The following is a 19,879-nucleotide window of genomic DNA, read 5'->3' as shown; positions in this document are numbered from 1 at the left end:
GAGGTACTCAGCTCATTTCTTTCAGAGAGAAGATTCCTAATTGGTGTGGAGCTCACTGATTAGTCTGGACTGGGTGGCCAGAGATCTTCCAGCCTCTGCCTCCCCAGTGCTGGGATTACAGGCTTGTGCCACCACACTTGGCATTTTACATAGGTTCTAGAGATTGAACTCTAGGTCTTCATACTTGCAAGGCAAGCACTTTACCAACTGAGTTATCTACCCAGCCCAAAAGTATATAATTTTTAATGACCATTTTAGTGGATTATAAATTTTTAAATATTAAATCTGTTTAATTTCTTCTTACTAGTCTTCTGTTTATAGAGTCTAAGACAGTGTTCATTTCAATCATATTCTCTACCTAAAATATGCTTCATGACTCACGTTATCTTTTATTAGGTAAAAAGTACATACTTGGGCTGTGGAGATGGCTCAGCAGTTAAAGGTACTTGCTTGCAAAGCCTACCAGTCCAGGTTCAGTTCCCTTGTATCCACATAAAGCCAGATACACAAAGTAGTACATGTCTCTTGAGTTTGTTTACAGCAGCAAGAGACCCTGGTATGCCCATTTTCTCATCAATGAATAACAATATTTTTAATAAAACTCTTTCTAAAAAAGTACATACTCAGATTATCTTTATATAAGTGTCTTCTATTTAGATATCTTACCATGGATGAAACACGCAAGTTGTTACTTTTACTGGAATCTGATCCCAAGGTTTCTTCTCTACCATTAGTGGGAATGTGAGTATTGTACTACTTATGAAAACTTTTCAGCCAAATGTGCATCCAGATGTATATGATAAGCATATGATTCAGTTATGAGTATGTAGAATCTAAACTTGGACTATTTTATAAAACCACAAAAGCTGGTGGTACTTAAGTCTTCCTCCCTTTTTTTTTTTTTCTTTTTTTTGGATTTTCAAAGTAGGGTCTCACTCAGCCCAGGCTGACTTGGAATTCACTATATAGTCTCAGGGTGGCCTCAAACTCATGACAATCTTCCTACCTCTGCTTCCCGAGTGCTGGGATTAAAGGCATGTGCCACCATGCCTGGCTAAATTTTCTTTTTCTTTTTTTTCTCTCTATCTCTCTTTTTATTTATTTATTTATTATTATTATTATTATTATTTTTTGTTTTTCAAGGTAGGGTCTCAATCTATTCCAGGCTGACCTGGAATTCACTATGTAGTCTCAGGGTGACCTTGAACTCAGTGGTGATTTCCTAGTTCTGCCTCCTAAGTGCTGGGATTAAAGGTATGTACCACCACGCCTAGCTCCTTTTCTTTTAACAGCAACAATTTTTTTTTAAGGTAGGGTATCACTTTAGGCCAGGCTGACTTGCAACATCCTCTGTAGACCCAGGCTGGCCTTCAACTCACAATGATCCTTCTACCTCTGCCTCCCGAGTGCACCTGGCTATGTTTTCTTATTTTAATAAAGAATCAGCCAAATTAAATTTTGCCTAGTCTTTGGAAGAAGTCTAGTATATATAAAACAGATAAAATTGAATGCTTCTAGTTAAAAGCATAGAGCCCTATTTCTTCAATCTTCTCTTGCTTCTCCTTTACCTTAAGATACCATGAAGAACCCAGGGCTCAGAATAACACAGCTTAAAATCTCTTGCCAGGCAGTTTTACTGAAATTCCCTTTAGTTGTTAATGGCTCTATGTTAAGAGTTAGTGGTTAATGATAGGCATTCAGAATTTTGTATTCATTCAGTATTTATAGGGTGCTTTTCATGTTAGGTAATAAGATATTCACACATAGAAAAATAAGCCATAATGAAGCATATGATTTACTATGGACTGTACACTATTAGTATTTGTAAGAAAGAAGCAACAGAGGGCATTTTCTCACGTAAGAAAAGTTGAGGTAGACCGTAGTTGGGTGGTAGAACAGAGGATTAATAAGGAAGGGGATTTTGTGAACGCGGTGGTATGCACAAAGTTAATGAGAACATATGTATGTCCTAAGAATCTTCTGTATTTGGGGCTACTCATATCTGTTACAGACCTTAATCCCAGTAACTCCATAGAGTGGTTTTAGGCCATCATCCTCTAATACAGCCCATTATTCCCAGCACAAGCTCATTCATTCTGACACTGCTTTTACCTCTGAAATATAGATATACAATATTGACAAAAGAAGTTCATCTTAAATAACTGTAGATAGCTGTTTTTAGTTTTGTATTTGTTTGTTTTGAGAGAAGATCTCCCATCCCAGGTACTGGGATCATGTGTATCTGCCAGGATGTCTAGTTTTAATTTCTTTTTCTTTTAGTTGGGTGTCTGGAATTATACATATCTATAGCCCTCAGGTATGGGCCTGCTGCTTGAGATACATGTTCAGTTCTTTTGTTCATGAAAGGCAAGTGCTATTTTATCTTTTATCTTTCCCCTGTTCATAGCTTATTGGTCTCATTTAAAATTTATAATGCTTTTAGCATTTTAACAATATATAGTACCTTAAGACTTACATAACTACCTAGAATAAGATTTATATAAAATGGGACTAAGGAACAAAGGAGCAAGCCATGTAGCCATGTGGGGCAGTGCTCTAGGCAGAGTAATAAAGTGCAAAGGCAAAGGCCCTACATGAAAGATCACTGTGTGTCTCAAGAAGCTACTGAAGCATTAGCTTTGCTAGGGAGAAGGTCAGGGGTGTAAGGGATGAGCCCAGAGAGGGAAATGGAAGGCCATTTTATTTCCTTCGATTTTTGAGACAAGGCCTCATTCCGTAGCACAGATTGGCCTTGAACTTACTACATAGCCCACACTGGCCTTGAACGCAAGGAAATCTTCCTGGCCCAATTTTCCAAGTGCTGTGATTACAAGCAGTAGCCCATACTCCTGGCTATGGGAGGTATTTCAGTTACTGTGTCATTGTGGGGACAAAATGCTTGAGGAGAAGCAGCTTATGGAAATAAAGGGGTTTAATTCAGTTCCGGTTCCAGTGGGTGGGGGTCTGTCATGGTGGGGAGAGCACAGCAGGAGCAGGGGTCCAGAGTCACATCATCAGGGAGGAAGTAGAGGAAGATGAAGCCAAGTAGGGCTAGACTATAAGACCTTAAGGTGGTGTAATCTCGTTATCATCATTAAATTTTAATTAAATGACTTTTTTGTTTGTTCGTTTGTTTGGTCCAGGGTCTTTTCAGAATCTGGAAATTTCATCATAGTTCTCTATTCTTTGACACATAAGGAGCCTGAATTTTATGAATGCCTCCCTTGTGATGGCAGGATGTCTGACCTTCAGTTTCAGTTACTAACCAGCAAGGAAACATTACATCTTTACAAGGTAAGTGGTTAGGTTTTTGTTTTTGTTTTGTTTGGATTTTTCTAGGTAGGGTCTTACTCTAGCCCAGGCTGACCTGGAACTCATTCTGTAGTCCCAAGCTAGCCATGAACTCCCAGTGTTTCTCCTACCTCTGCTGATGGAGTTCTGGGATTAAAGGTATGTACCATGATGCCTGGTGTGATTAGATTTTATTAAACTTAAGTCTTTACCTTTTAAAATAGCAATTCAAACTATTATTTGTTTATAATCATTTTTACTGAGTGTTAGTTTTATTAATTTGTGGTTAAGTTTTGCCTAGTAAATCTTAGTCCATATCTCTAAAACTAAGTTATGATAAGACTATCAAATGTTACTGTAGAATACCTTGTGCCCATGGATATTAGTATCTCTCATTGCAATGACCAAAATATCTGATTTAAACTAGGAAGGAAAGATTATTTTTTGGCTCCTAATTTCAGAGCATTCAGTCCATGGTTGGCTGGCCCACATGCCTGGTTAGAACATGGTGGTATTAGGGGCTGGTGGTGAGGAGAGCCACTTACCTCATGCTGACAGGAGAAGAGAGAAATAGTGAATGCAAGCGCTCTGCCGATCCCCTGACCTCCTCCCCCTGCCAGTTTATTTGTCTGGGCTCCCGCCCATGGAATGGTGCCACCCACATTCAGGGAGAGTCTCTTCCCCCTCAGTTAATCCTCTGGAAGCCCCTCACTGACATACCCAGAGGTGTGCGTCGGTCTCTAGGTGAATCAACCTAGTCAAGGTGACAATGAAGATTGACCTTATTTTTCTCATCTTTGTGTCAGTAGTTTATACATTGTGTATACATTCTATACTGTTGAGAATTAATTTCATGTTTCTTTGCCCTGCCCTTTTTTTCCCCCAAGGTGTAGTTTTATTGTAGCCCAAGCTGACATGGAACTCATTCTGTAATCCCAGGCTAGCCTCAAACTCACAGCATCCTACCTCTGCCTCCCTAGTGCTAGGATTAAAGGTGTACACCAGCATAACCGGCCTGACTTTTTATTTATTTATTTACTTATTGAGAGAGAGAAAGAGGCGGATAGAGAGAATGGGCATGTCAGGGCCTCTACCTACTGCAAATGAACTCCATATGCATATGGCTTATATGGGTACTGGTGAATCAAACCTGGGTTCTTAGGTTTTGTAGGCAAGTGCCTTAATTGTTAAGCTATCTCTCCAACCCCCAGACTGCCTCCCTCACTCCCAAGGATATGACAATATACCAAAGTTTTAGGAAGGCTAGAGAGATGAGTTAGTGGCTAAGAATGCTTCCCACACAAGCATGAAAGCATAAGGGTGCCTAGATGGCCTAGGTCAACTCTCCAGGGCCTACATTAAAACTTGGGTGTGATCGTGTGCCGGCCTGTAATCCCAGTCCTGTGGAGAGACCACGGGACTGGATTGCTGGATCCCACAAAATCTTCAAACTCCAGAATTAGTAAAAAAAAAAAACCAAAAAACTCTGACCCTAACTGGCTTGTGCATGCACACTCAGTGGGCCCATGCATCTGTATACACCACACACACAAACACACACTGTACTTGTGCATATGTAAAAAAAAAGTTTTCACACTTAAACCAGGCGTGGTGGCGCACACCTTTAATCCCAGCACTCAGGAGGCAGAGGTAGGAGGATCCCCATGAGTTCAAGGCCACCCTGAGACTACATAGTGAATTCCAGGTCAGCCTGAGCAAGAGTGAAACCCTACCTCAGAAAAAAAAAAAAAAAAAAAAAAAAAAGCTTTCACACTTAAAGTTAGTATTTGTATAATGTAATTTTAGGGATTGGAATAAATTGGTATTGTGTTTAATAAAATGTATCTAGCTGGTCATAACAGAAAAAAATGGGTCTTTGAAACTATAAGTGGCATTATATATAAAATAAACTTAAATTTAGCTTAACTCAATTTTTTTGAGATGGAAGGGCTATTTCACTATGCTGCCAAGGCTGGCTTCAAACTGGTAAATGCAAATAATCCTTCTTTGTCAACTTTTGTAACTGAGACTGCAAATCTTGGCTTAAAAGACTTTTAAAAAAAAAAAAAACTTTTTATTGGGCTAGAGAGTTGGCTTAGACTAAGGACCCAGGTTCTATTCCCCAGTACCCATGTAAGCCAGATGCATAAGGTGGTGCATGTGTCTGGAGTTCGTTTGCAGTGACTAGAAACCCTGGTGCACCCAATCTTTTTCTATCTTCCTCTTTTATTCTCTCTCTCAAATATATACAAATATAAAATGTTTTTTAAAATCTTATTGACAACTTCTATAAGTATAGACAATCAACCATGACAATTCCCTCCCAACATACCACCCGTCTTCCCCCTCCCAAATCCATCCTCTATTGAATCCTTTCTTCTTTCCAATTAGTCTCTCTTCTATTTTTACATCATCATCTTTTTCTCCTATTATGAAGGTCTTCTGTAGGAAGTATCAGACACTGTCAGGTCATGAATATCAAGGCCCATTTGTGTCTGGAAGACAGCATTGTAAGCAGTCCTACCCTACCTTTGGCTTTTTACCACCCCTTCTGTAATGGACCCTGAGCCTTGGAGAATGTGATAGAGATGTTAAAGACTACTTTTTAGAAAAACAACTGATCATTCTAGGTTTCATGAGCAGTGTTACAAATGTGTAATTTATTTTTTTTACTAGAAATACTGATTCGAGGATATAACAAATAATATAAGTTTCAGGAAGACCAGAGAGATTGCTCAGTGGTTAAGAGTGCTTTCTTTGCAAGCATGAAGGCCTCTAAATAATCTATAGTTCTACTCGTCTTATTTTAGTATTTTCTTTTTATTTATTATAGGTTGTATAAGTGCATGGTTAAGTGTCTGTATCTATATATTTTAATACTTTATTTATTTGCAAGCAGAGAGAGAGAGAAGAGAGACAGAGAGAATGGATGTGCCAGGGCCTCCAGCAGGTGCACACAGACTCTAGATGCTTGTGCCACTTTGTGCATCTGACTTTACATGGGTATTAGGGAATTGAACTGTGGTCCTTAGGCTTTGTAGACAAGAACCTTCAGCAGTGAGCCATCTCTCCAGCCCCCAAGTTTATATATTTTAATTATAGTCATCTGAAATGAGATCTAATAATTTAGTCTCACTTTAGATATATGTATCGTCTATTTTATGATAGTTTCAGTTTATAATTGTTACATTCACTGAATCCATGATTACTAAATTATATAGTAAAGGGGGTTAGGTTTTCATTCTCACAAAACAGGGAACTGTACATTTTATAAAAGAGGGTTACAGCTACCTGAAGTATTCTCCCCTATCAGTGTTTCAGAGCTACTTTTCATTTAAATAGAATTCTGTGGTATTTTGTTTAAGTCAGATTTCAAAGTATCACCTTCTTAATTTCAGAATGTTGAGCCAACTGACAGAAACCCAGTCCATTTTGAACTGAGTGCTGCGAGTCCAGATGCAGAGGCAGAGTGTTTTGGCAAAGTCTCTAAGATTCTTCCATTTAAGAGGTAGGAAAATACCTCTTATTATCATGCACATTTTCTTTACTATACTCACTCGTTTTTATTGAGTAGTTTTAATAACTCAAGTTATTTCTAACAAAGCTACTTGTAATTCTTACATACCATAGGTATATATTCTCTTATTGCATTCCTTCACATTCACTGGAAACTTGGATCGTACTTTTCTTGAAATGACAACTTGAATATGTTTTTCGTTTAATTTGATTTATTATATAAAGAAACCAAACAGTATCTATCAAGAAAAGATTTTGCTTAGGAAGTAGCATTCTTTTTTTGTTTGGTGCTTTGTATTTGTTCTTCCCTTCCTTGTAGTTTCAAGTCTGGGTCTATCAGATAAACTAGTATAATTATAACCCTTCTACCTAAAAAAGAAATTGTTTGTTTAAAAAGTATCAAACAAATGTACTTGGAGAATATCAAATTAGGGCTTGTGACTTGTGTCATTATATCCTGTTGTGGAAAAGAAGATGCTGTCTCACGTTCATCAAGAGTTCTCCATAGAAAAATGTATGTACAAAATGAGATGGTTATTTTGAGGGGCTATAATTATGGAGGTTTGGCAGAAATCTGCAGGGTAGGCTGGTAGACTGAAGACCCAGGTTATAATTGCATTTGAGGACATAGGTCATCTCCTGGCAGAATTCCTTCTGCCTCTAGGGAGGTCAGTGTTTCCCTGTTAAGACATTCAGTTGAGTTAAATGCAAATCTCATAAAAAATGCTTCCCTGGAAACATCTAGAATAATGTTTTACAAAGTGTAACTAAATATGGTACTGTGGCCTAGGCAACCTGACCTCCCTCCCTAATTTTCATTTATTCTGCTGTGTTAGGTAACATGCTCAGGGCTAGGGATACAGGGGCATATCGGACAGATGCACGCACCCATGGAATTCATAGTCAAATGAGCCAGTGATGAACTGGTCAGTGTTGTCTAGATTATTTGAGAGGTTTGTTAATTTGATGTACTCAGTTCAAAGCTGCCGTCAAATAGTACTTTTTTTTTTTCCAGTTTTTCAAGGAAGGGTCTCACTGTAGCCCAGACTATCCTGGAATTCACTCTGTATACTCAGGGTGGCCTTGAACTCATGGTAATCCTCCTACCTCTGCCTCCTGAGTGCTGGGATTAAAAGCATGCGCCACCATGCCCAACTCAAATACTACTTTTTAAAAGCATGTTACTTAACCTTTTTTTTTAAAAGGTTTTTAAATTTAGTTTGTTTATTTATTTGAAAAAGAGGCAGATAAGAAGAGAGCATGGGCACGCCAGGGCCTCCAGACACTGCGAACAAACTCAAGACGCATGTACCACCTTGTGCATCCAGCATTACATGGGTACTGGGGAATTGAACCTGGGCCCTTTGGCTTTGCTGGCAAGCATTTTAACTGATAAACCATCTCTCCATCCCTTTTTGAAATTTATTTACAGAGATAGCAGAGGAGAGAAGGAGAGAGAATGAATAAGGGTGCACCAGGGCCTCTAGCCACTGCAGTCGAACTCCAGACACATGCTATTTTGTACATTTGGTTTTCTGTGGGTACCAGGGAACCGAACTGGGGTCTTTAGGCTTTGTAGGCAAGCACGTTAACCTCTGAGCCATCTCTTCAGCCCACATTTACCCATTGACTTTTCAGTTAGAAACTATTTTATTTTCAATTCATCCTAGTGGATGACTTGTCTGTTTTGGTCTGACTTTCATTTATTTGTTAGTTTGTTTTGAAATAGTATCTGTTGTAACTAGGCTAGCCTCAAGCACAATATGTAGCTGAGGATGACCTTGAACCTTTGCTTCCTAAGTGAACACCACCACACCCACTTTTCCTCATTTTGCTTATTTTTTTTTAGTTAACATGCAAATTAATGGATTCTGTAGAGTGTATTATGCATGGTATATGTGTGTGTTTGTGCATATGCACGTACGCGTGCAAGACATACCCCATTTATACACATGGATGCCAGAGGAAAGCATCATGAGTTTTCCTCTATTGCTGTTCGTCAGATTGGCTCACCTGCAAATCTCAGCAATTCTCCTGTCTCTGCTTCTGTCCTCCACTCACTTCACACTTGAGTTACAGCCAGGGATGGCCATACTTGGAGATTATATAATTTTTATTTATTTGTGAGAGAGAGAATGGGAACTCCAGGGCCTCCAGACACATATACCACCATGTGCATCTGGCTTACATGGGTTCTGAGGAATCAAACCTGGGACCTTAGGCTTTGCAGGCAAGTACCTTAACCGCTAAGCTGTCTCTCTAGCCATTTTCAAAAAAAATATTTATTTGAGAGAGCGTGTGGGTGCTCCAGGGCTCCTGTCCCTGCATACAAATTCCACTTTGTGCATCTGATTTTACATGTTTTTTTTAAAAAAAAATTTTCTTTTTGGTATTTTTGTTTATTTGTTTGAGAGTGACAGACAGTAAGAGAAGGAGTCAGAGAGAAAGAGAGAGAGAGAGAGAGAGAGAGAGAATGGGTGCACCAGAGCCTCCAGCCACTGCAAACGAACTCCAGACGCATGCACCCCCTTGTGCATTTGGCTAACGTGGGTCCTGGGGAATCAAGCCTCAAACCAGGGTCCTTAGGCTTCACAGGCAAGCGCTTAACTGCTAAGCCATCACTCCAGCCCCATGATTTTACATGATTTTTTTTACATGGGTACTGGGGAATTGAACCTGTTTGGTAGGTTCTGCAAATAAGTACCGTTAACCTCTGAGCCATCTCCCTAGCCCATGCTTGGCTTTATGTGGGTGCTAGGCATCACACTGAGGTTCTTAAGCTTGCAACAGCAAGCATGCTGAGCTGATGAACCTTCTCCCCAACCCCTCATTCTGACAAGTGGATGCATATGTATTTTGCCCCTTTGCAACTCCCCATATTACTCTTTCATCCCTCCTTCCCTGTTGCTGGTGTTGTTTTCCTGCGCTTCCATGTCATGTGTTGTATGCTTATGTCCATAGGTAAATGTATCCACATGAGAGAGAAATGGTGTGGCATAGGCTGGAGACCAATTGTTCAAATCCTGAGCATGTGGGGTGTATTTCAGATTAAATCTGTATCTTTACATGACAATCACTAAATTATATATTTGTACATTTATTAGTGTAGTCGACCAGAAGGTGCTCAGTGACTGATTTACTGTCTCATCTACCCATAGAGAGCTTAATTTGCCTTAGTCAGGCAGATCAAATAGCTGTGGAAGTGCCAGTCTGAGCAGATTAGTTTTCCTGATAACCTAACGCTCACCTGGTTGTCAAATGCTGAATTAAAGGTCTTCACTGAATTTTAAAAAGGAAGAGACAGTCCATACTGTTGAAGGTTTTTCTTACCTCCCATTTTACTCCTTAGGTCATCCCCAAAGTTGTCTCCTAGGAAAATGCCAATAAATGAACATGACTCTGGTGTTGAAGATGAGGATTTTTCTCCAAGACCAATTCCTAATCCTCACCCAGTGAGTCAGAAGGTACTTTACAATTTATCTTTCAATAAATTCATCTTTGCAGCTAGAATACTTAAAGCACTTAGTCTCTTTATATTGGTAAATAAATACTTAAAGCATTTAAATGCTACCTAAAACTTCTCATTGGACTCCTATATTTATAAAATGGTATCTCTTTACAGGATTTTGTTTTTGTTTTTGTTTTTCGAGGTAGGGTCTCACTCTAGCCCAGGCTGACCTGGAATTAACTATGTAGTCTCAGGGTGGCTTCAAACTTGCAGTGATCCTCCTTCCTCTGCCTCCCAGTGCTGGGATTAAAGGTGTGCTTTTTGTTTTTGTTTGTTTGTTTCCAGGTAGGGTCTCATTCTGGACCAATACGATTCTCTTCAAATGATAATAAATCTTAAATAACAAGAGACTCTCCAATAAAAATGTCAGAACATTTCTCTATCTCAGTTATTTCTTCTACTAAAATCAACTAAAATAGAATAGATGAAACCCTCCCTGTGGAAAATGATATTGTATCAACTTTGTTTTTTCTTTTTATGGCTTTTTGAGGTAGGGTCTCACTCTAGTCCAGGCTGACCTGGAATTCACTATGTAATCTTAGGGTGGCTTCAAACTCCTAGCAGTCCCCCTGCCTTGACCTCCCAAGTACTGGGATTAAAAGAGTGCACCACCTTGCTCAGCAGAGAAATGGAGAGAATGGGCACACCACTGCAAATGAACTCCAGAAGTATGCACCACTCTGTGCATCTGGCTTTACATGAGTACTGGGGAATTGAACTTGGGTCATTAGGCTCTTCACGCAAGTGCTTTGACCACTGAACTGTCTATCCAGCCCTACAGAAATTTTGTGTATATCACAGCAATATATAGTTAAGTAATAATATAAACATATGCTCATACATATGTCCTAATATATACGTAAGTGTAAGAAAACTGAGGCATAGATTGGTTAATGTCTACGATCAAGGAGCTAGTAAATAGGGAAGCTGGGATTCTAATTCGGGAGGCTTGTCTTCTGAACCTAGTGGTTTTAACAACCATATGCACTCAGCATTCTGTACTATCACCAGGGCTTGACATTGGTTTTTGCTGCTGTATTCTGAGCAAACATTCTACTTGCATCCAAAGGTTAATTGCTAACAACCCCTGTCATTTTCTTAAGGAAAAATAGTTATTAGATACACTGCAGGTGGGCAGTGGGCTGGGCAGTAACTAGGGCCTTGTCATTTTCTGTTTGATTCCCCCCCCCCCCCCAGGTAGGGGAGTCTCACTCTAGCTCAGGATGACCTAGAATTCACTATGTAGTCTTAGGCTGGCCTTGAATTCATAGGGATTCTCCTACCTCTGCCTCCTGAGTACTGGGATTAAAGGCACACAACACCATGCCTGGCTCTCAACCATTTTTTTTTAACTTGTTTTGTTTGTATTTATTTATTTAAGAGCAACAGACAAACAGAAAAAGAGGCAGAGAAAGAGAATGGGCACACCAGGGCTTCAGCCACTGCAGTGGAATGCCAGACACCTGCACTACCTAGTGGTCACGTGACCTTGTTCTTGCCTCACCTTTGTGTGTCTGGCTTACATGAGATCTGGAGAGAGATGGAATGTGGGTCCTTAGGCTTCGCAGGCAAGCACCTTATCGCTAAGCCATCTCTCCAGCCCTCCTGTTATTTTTTATTGCTGCTAAATAAATAGGTTATTTTAGAATTATTTGTTACCTTTAATTGACCTAATTGTAAGGAAAAGAAGTGGGAAAGAGTTTTAAAAATTAGTATTAAACTGGACTGGGGAGATGGCTAAGCAGTTAAAGGCACTTGCTTGCAAAGCCTGTTAGCCTGAGTTTGATTCCCTGTTACTCATATAAAGATGCTACACAAAGTGGCATATGTGCCTGGAGTTCCTTTGCAGTGGCATGAAGTCATGGCATGCTCGTACTCTCTCAAATTAAAAAAAAAAAAAAAGAAGTATTAAAAACAATATTATTGGACTGGAGAAATGGCTTAGCAGTTAAGGCACTAGCCTGTGAAGCCTAATAACCTGACTTCAGTTCCCCAGTACCTGTGTAAAACCAGACGCACAGAGTGTTGCATGCATCTGGAGTTCATTTGCAGCAGCTAGAGGCCCTGGTGTGCCATTCTTTCCATCTCTACTGGGCATGGTGGGACATGACTTTAATCCTGGCAGTCAGGAGGCAGAGGTAGGAGGATTGTTATGCATTTGAGGCCGCCTGGAGACTACATAGTGAATTCCATGTCAACCTGGGAACCCTAACCTTGAAAAACAACAACAAAAATGTTGATATCATGCCGCAATAGATTCTCCACAGGGAAGATTTCATCTATTCTCTTCCATCTGTTTTAGTTGATATTAGTAGAAGAAATAACTGAGTTAGTAGAGAAATATTCTGAAGTACTTATTGGAGATTTTCTTGTTTTTAAGATTTATTACCATTTGCTACTATATTTGTTTTTATTTTGAAGCATTCTGCCTGATAATATTTTTTGACAGCAGGAGGATGAAAAGTACTATAAAGAAACAGTTTTCCATTTTTATGTTCTGTATCTGAGCAATGCTAATCACTGTTACAATGAAAGAAATTGTGTTTTTATTTTTAATATTTTGTTTTATTTATTTGAGAGAGATAGGCAGATAGAGAAGAATGGACACACCAGGGCCTCTAGCCACTGCACACAAACTCCAGACACCACATGCACTACCTTGTGCATCTGGCTTAGTGGGTACTGGGAAATCGAACCTGGGTCCTTAGGCTTATCAGGCAAGTGCCTTTACCACTAAGCCATCTCTCCAGCCCAGGAATTCTATGTTTAAATAAGTCTGGGAAATGCTTAGCTGTATTTGAAGGCAAACATGTTTGTTTTGTTCATAGCTGTGTTCCCACAGTCTGCCATATGGTAGATGCCTAAAAAATACTTATAGGGCTGGAGAGATGGCTTAGCTATTTAGGCACTTACCTGTGAAACCTAAGGTTAGATTCCCCAGGACCCACGTAAGCCAGATGCATGAGGTGACACATGCATATGGAGTTTATTTGCAATGGCTAAAGGCCCTGTGTGCCCATTCATATTCTCTCTCTCTCTCTCTGTGTGTGTCTCTTTCTGTCTTTCACAAGCATATAAATAAAATTTTTTTTTCATTTTTTTTAAATTTATTTGAGAGAAAGAGGCAGAGAGAGAGAGGGAGGGAGGGAGGGAGAGAGAATGGGCGCACCAGGGCCTCTAGCCGCTGCAAACGAACTCCAGACACTTGCGCTCCCTTTGCACCTGGCTAACATGGGTCCTAGGGAATCGAGCCTCGAACCAGTGTCCATAGGCTTCACAGGCAAGTGCTTAACTGCTAAGCCATCTCTCCAGCCTGATTTTTTTCTTTTTTAAATATTTTATTTTTATTTACTTATTTATTTGAGAGAGATACAGAAATAGCAGGGAGAGAGAGAGAGAGAATGGACACACCAGGGCCTCCAGTCACTGCAAACGAACTCCAGATGTGTGCGCCCCCTTGTGCATCTGGCTAACATGGGTCCTGGGGAGTTGAACCTGGGTCCTTTGGCTTTGCAGCAGACAAGTGCCTTAACCTCTAGGCCATCTCCCCAGCCCCTGAATAGTTTTTAATACATAGTTGGATGTGTTTGCAAAATACTGGTTGCAGGAAAGTAAAGCAAATTTATTTCTCCTGTAAATTTCCTCTTTCTTAAACTCTTTACAGATTTCTCAGATCCAACCATCTGTTCCAGAACTTTCACTTGTGCTGGATGGCAATTTCGTGGAATCAAGTCATCTTTCTGGTACATTGGAAACAGTGAATGCTGAAAATCCTCTTTTATTGATGAACTATTCTGAACACTTGCAGCCATCACAGCCTGAACTTTGTGGTGAAGCTGGAGAGCCTTCCTCGAAAGGGAAACCAAGTCAGTTCAGCCAGGGTCCTGCTTCAAGACACTGCCAAGTAAGGCAGCCATCTGCCTGTAAGAAGGGGAACTCCCAACTCAGGGGCAGTGCCATTAAGCCATCTTCTTTCAGTGTGCCATCTCCTGATATTTCTGAGAAACTGCAAGTAGTTTCTGCTGGAAATGTGCAAAAAGAAGACTGTCCTTTAAGACCGTCCACACTTAATTCTAGGCAGTCTTCTCTTGAGCCACAGACCCACTTGCACAATTTTGTTTTGCCACCTCATAATTCAGGAAGACAAATGGAACTTCAGATTCCTACTCCTTCCTTCCCAACTTACTATTCTGCGAATATGTGCAGCTGTTGTCAGCACCATGGCCATTTTCAGTGCAGTACAATAAGTTCTTGTCCAGGAATAAATACAGTAGGCTCCAATCAAGACCTCCGATCTGAAGCCCTTCAGAAGCACCCGTTATTTTACTCAGGTGGATGTCCATCTCTGTGTCATCATGCGGTCTGCTCTTCAAGTAGTCCTATAGCATTGAAACCTCAGGGACCCATGGGTGGCAATTCTCCCCACAACAGTGGAGAACCGTCGCCTGTGGCAGGACCTTCACAGGTGGACTCCTATATTCTACAGCCTTGTGCGGTATGCATGCACACACCAAAGACTGGGTCAGACAATGGAATGATGGGACTGTCTCCTGATGCCTATCGGTTTGTCACAGAGCAGGACAGACAGCTAAGGCTACTTCAGGCACAGGTTTGCTTGAAACTTTCTTCGTTTTGTTAAAATTTTAATTATCAGAACTGTGAGAAGCTTAGAAATTGATTTCTAGTCCCTTGTTTTGCAGATAATTACAATGAAAATTGGAATAATTTAACTCAGTACCACATTGCTAGTTAGTAGAGCCAGGACTAGAAAGCAAGCCTTCTTTCTATTTGAGAGTATCCTAACCTGTAGCATAATTGTGTTTTTCTTTTGCTTTTAAATATGTACGTGTGTGTGTGTGTGTGTGTGTGCTTATTTATTTATTTGCAAGCAGGTAGAGATTGAGACATAGAGAGAGATGGGTATACCATAGCCTCCACCCACTGCAAACAAACTCTAGACATACGTGCTACTTTGTATATCTGGTTTTATATGGGTACTGGGGAATCGAACCCAGCTTGTTAGATTTTTACAGGCAAGTGCCTTAACTACTGACCCATTTCCCCAGCCCTAAACTTATTGTTGTTGTTTTTGAGGTAGGTAGGGGCTTACTCTAGCCCAGGGTAACCTGGGATTTACTATGTAGTCTTAGGCTGGCCTCAGATTCATGGTGACCCTCCTACCTTTGTCTCTCAAGTGCTGAGATTAAAGGTGTGCACCACTACTTCTGGCTATTCATTTTATTTTTCTCTTTAAACTTTTTATTGACAACTTGCATAAATACAGACAACATACCATGACCATTATCCCTTCTTACTACTTTCCCTTTTCACTCCCAGCTCCCTTCTCCACTGAATCCCTTCTTTCCAACTAGTCTTCTATTTTTTTCATAATTTTATGGGTCATGAGGAACCGTACACAGACATTTCAGTTGTACTGAAAATCTCAAGACCATGTGTTGTTTTCCAGTTAACACCCTGCTTCAATCTTGGAGGCATTTTTCCTTAAGAGGTTCTTGAGTACAAGCAATGCTCACATGCTCACAATCTCTATGCAACTCCCACTGGCTCACAATTGTAGTATCATATACCCTGTAAATGCAGATTGTTTGTATTTCATAGTACGTTATCAAAATTGTTAGGAACACTGGACTACCACAACCAGAGATGTCACAGAGGCACATAGTACTGACAGAATAGTGACCAAGGAGTGGTCTTACTGTTTTTTAGGAAACAACTCTACTAAAAATGGACTAGAGTAATTGAAAATATCCAAGACATATTAAATGCACAAATGTGACTCAAAATTACCATTTGTTTATAAAACTAACCCCTCGCCTATGGGATGTTAAGCTGACACCCTGGACAGTCAAAGCCGCCCATAATTCAATATCTCATTATTTTCTGGTTGTACCAAAAAATAAACAACATCTTAAAAAAATCATTTACACTTAAAAAATGGGATGACATGGTATTCCCTCCATTTACAAATGTTTCTAGAGCTACTAAAAAACTTGCATTTACAAAATAGTTGATAAAAATATTCTTCTGGATTGTCCCAGAGGGAGACAGGGTCACTGACGGACTGGGTGGATGACTAGTCAGCCTTGGCTCCTTTCTCTCCCACTTCCTCAGAGGCTGGACCCTCCTTGTCTCTTTGTTTGCATGTGGGTCATCTTTAGTCTCTGGCTTAGTCACTTTGGCTGGCTTGCCCTTTGTTCCCCTCTTCCCTTTTGCTTGCACACTTTTTATTTTATTTATTTATTTATTTATTTTAGTTTTCAAGGAAGGGTTTCGCTCTATTCCAGGCTGACCTGGAATTCACTCTGTAGTCTCAGGGTAGCCTTGAACTCATGGCAATCTTCCTACCTTTGCCTCCCAAGTGCTGGGATTAAAGGCATGTGCCACCATACCCGGTTTGCTTGCACTTTTTTGTCCGAAGGTGTATCCTTTCCCTCTGCTTCTTTTGGCTTCCCTTCCACTTTTGCAGAAGCCTGGCTGACCTGCGCTTGGGCTTGTCCTTCGCCTCTCCTTCATTGGAGCTGACCTTCCTCTCGGGCGTCTTGGTGGCGTATGCGGATGCTGCTGGCTGAGACATGCAAGAACCTTCCTGAAGCTATGCTGCCTGGCTGCCACCGCCATCACTGCTCCTTTTGCCACCTGAACTGCTAGAACCCCTAGTCTTCCATTCTGATGTCATCACATTTTTCTTTCTTATTATGCAGGTCTTGCATAGGTAGCATCAGCCACTGTGAGGGCATATATGCTACAGGCACTTTGTATCTGGAAGACAGTGTTGCAAAGCACTCCTTTTCTTCCTTTGGTTCTTACATTCTTTGCACCAACACTTCCTCAGTGGTCCCCGAGCCTTGAAGGGTGTGATAGAGATGTCTCAGTGCTGAACACTCCACTGTCATTTCTTAGCACTTTGGTGAGTTTTGAGTCATCCACTGCTCACAGCCCTCTAAAGGGAGGACCTTCTCTAACAAAAGTGATAGTGGCATTAATATGTGAGCATAAACATCAGTATTTAAGGGTCATTTAGTGGGCATAATATATCCATTTAACCAAAAGACAGTAGTAGTTCCTCCCACCCCCCCAGGGCTTATGACTTCCCCAGTCATAGGCTTTTGATTAGGTTTTCAGTACCAGGCATTAATTCCCTCCCATCAAGTGGGCCTCAGATGCATTCAGAAAGCGGTTGGTGTCCCACATAACAAGACATGCCACCATTGCACCACTTGGTATATTTGGACTAGTGGCCACCCCTAGAGCTTGCAGGATCCACTGTTGGTTAAAACCATTGATGACTTTTCTCCCCCAGCACCCTGCATCATTCTTTCCAGTGTCCTGACAGCTAGCCAACTGCTTTTTGCCTTCAATGAAAAGACTGTATAATCTACTACTATACAACTAAATACAAAGATTGACACACCTTTAGCTTGTCAACCCTGTAGTAGTTATTCTAAAGGATAGAGTACCCTTTGAGAATAGTTGAGGATCTTTCTGTGTATCTGTGTATTTGTGTTTGAGGCAGGGTCTCATGTAGCCCAGGATAACCCCTAATTCTTTTTTTTTTTTTAATTTTTTTTTTTTTACTTTATTTGAGAGCGACAGACACAGAGAGAAAGACAGATAGAGGGAGAGAGAGAGAAGGGGCGCGCCAGGGCTTCCAGCCTCTGCAAACGAACTCCAGACACGTGCGCCCCCTTGTGCATCTGGCTAACGTGGGACTTGGGGAACCGAGCCTCGAACCAGGATCCTTAGGCTTCACAGGCAAGCACTTAACCGCTAAGCCATCTCTCCAGCCCAACCCCTAATTCTTGATCCTCGTGTCTCCACCTCCTTAGTGCTAGGATTGCAGGCATGTGCCACCATACCAGTTGTCTCTGGATATTTGTGTGACAGTTGATCCACTTATTTTATTCCAAAATTCTCTCTTTCTTTGTAGCTTTTACTACAGAGTTCTTGGTCTTTTTTTTTTTTCTTTTCTTTCTTATTTATTGTTTTTTTGAGGTCAGGTCTTGCTCTTCTATCCCAGACTGACTTGTAATTCACTATGTAGTCTCAGAGTGGCTTCAAACTCACAGCTATCCTCCTACCTCAGCCTCCTGAGTACTGGGATTAAAGGCGTGCACCCCCACACCTGGCTTGGTCTTTTAATTATACCCTTAAGCAGAGTTTAATCTGTATTGTCTTCTTTTTTCTCTCTTGATTTTCTTTCCTCATCAATATCCTTCTTGCAAATGCATACCTCAAATCAGTTCTTCCTCTAATGCCTGAAATAACTTAGAATGTATGTCATACATTTCTATGATCCCATATGTATGTATGTATGTGTATGTATGTATAGGAATATATGGATAAAATGCATGGTTTTTAATTGTAGTTTTATAAAATTAGAGCCAGAGGATTTTCATTTTGTAATAAAAAGAATAACATCTTAATATTCTGCTTTAAAATGCTTTAGATAGAAATACCTGAGAAGGGCTGGAGAGAGGACTTAATGGTTAAGGCACTTGCCTGCAAAGCCAAAGAACCCAGGTTTGATTCCCCAGGACCTGTGTAAGCCAGATGCACAACGTGGCGCATGCATCTGGAGTTCATTTGCAGCAGCTGGAGGCCCTGGCACACCCACTTTCTCTTTCTCAAATAAATAAATAAATAAAAGTAAAATATTTTTAAAAATTAAAAATGGTAAATAAGGGTCTCTTTAAAATGGCCATTTTAAGTGAATACTTCAACAGTGCTAATGTTGCTACATTGCTGACCAGTAGATCCTGAGCAGTTGTCATTCTGCAAACTATGACTATATCCATGAAATATGCCTTCATTTCTCCCTCTGTTCATCCCATGGAGGCCACGATTCTACTTCTTACTTCTAGAAACCTTGCATAGCATTTTTCTTTATCTTGTTGGATTATTTCACTTAGTGTAATATTGTAGCATGTGCTAGAATTTCATATCATTCATTTTAATGCTAAATAAAGTTACATTGTATGTAAAAAAATGATAAATACCTGAGAAAAGGCTGGAGAGGTGGCTTAGCTGTTATAGCGCTTGCCTAAGAAAATATTTTTCTGTTTTTTAAATAGAGGTAAGCTCTTAGAAATTATAAATTCAATTTCAAAAAATCATTATAAACACTTTAAAAATTTAAAAAATTAATTAGTGAAGTTTTTGACATTGAAAAGACTTTTAAAAAGACTAGAATCTTCTTTAAAAATATTTATTTATTTAACAGAGAGAGAAAGGGCAGAGAGAGACTGAGAATGGGCATGCCAGGGCCTTTAGCCACTGCAAACAAACTCCAGCCAGACACATGCACCACCTTGTGTATCTGGCTTTTGTGGGTCCTAGGGAATTGAACCTGGGTCCTTTGGCTTTGCAGACAAGCACCTTAACTGCTAAGCCATCTCTCCAGTCCTGAAAATACCTTATGTTGTTTGTATATGTGTGTGTGTGTATACATTTGTGAGCACATATGCATGTGTGTGGGAATCATAGGACAATGTCAGGGATGTTTGTCCTCTCCTTCCACCTCTGTTTTTAAGGTAGGGTCTCATT

At 40.3% G+C, this 19,879-nt stretch overlaps 1 protein-coding gene across 1 annotated transcript in view; it reads left to right on the top strand.

Moving 5' to 3' along the window:
- Stil (STIL centriolar assembly protein) overlaps nucleotides 1-19,879 on the top strand; it is a 78,087-nt gene that overhangs the window by 21,482 nt on the left and 36,726 nt on the right. The window contains exons 7-12 of the mRNA XM_045150105.1: nucleotides 658-741; nucleotides 2,281-2,367; nucleotides 3,144-3,294; nucleotides 6,690-6,799; nucleotides 10,157-10,271; nucleotides 13,980-14,924. Of these exons, the coding sequence (XP_045006040.1) occupies nucleotides 658-741; nucleotides 2,281-2,367; nucleotides 3,144-3,294; nucleotides 6,690-6,799; nucleotides 10,157-10,271; nucleotides 13,980-14,924 (1,492 nt within the window). The remainder of the gene's footprint in view (nucleotides 1-657; nucleotides 742-2,280; nucleotides 2,368-3,143; nucleotides 3,295-6,689; nucleotides 6,800-10,156; nucleotides 10,272-13,979; nucleotides 14,925-19,879) is intronic.

This window comes from Jaculus jaculus, chromosome 5 (assembly GCF_020740685.1).
Source record: "Jaculus jaculus isolate mJacJac1 chromosome 5, mJacJac1.mat.Y.cur, whole genome shotgun sequence".
Taxonomy (NCBI): domain Eukaryota; kingdom Metazoa; phylum Chordata; class Mammalia; order Rodentia; family Dipodidae; genus Jaculus; species Jaculus jaculus.
The sequence above is the reverse complement of the archived record's forward strand: the minus strand, read 5'-3'. Positions and strand labels throughout refer to the sequence as shown.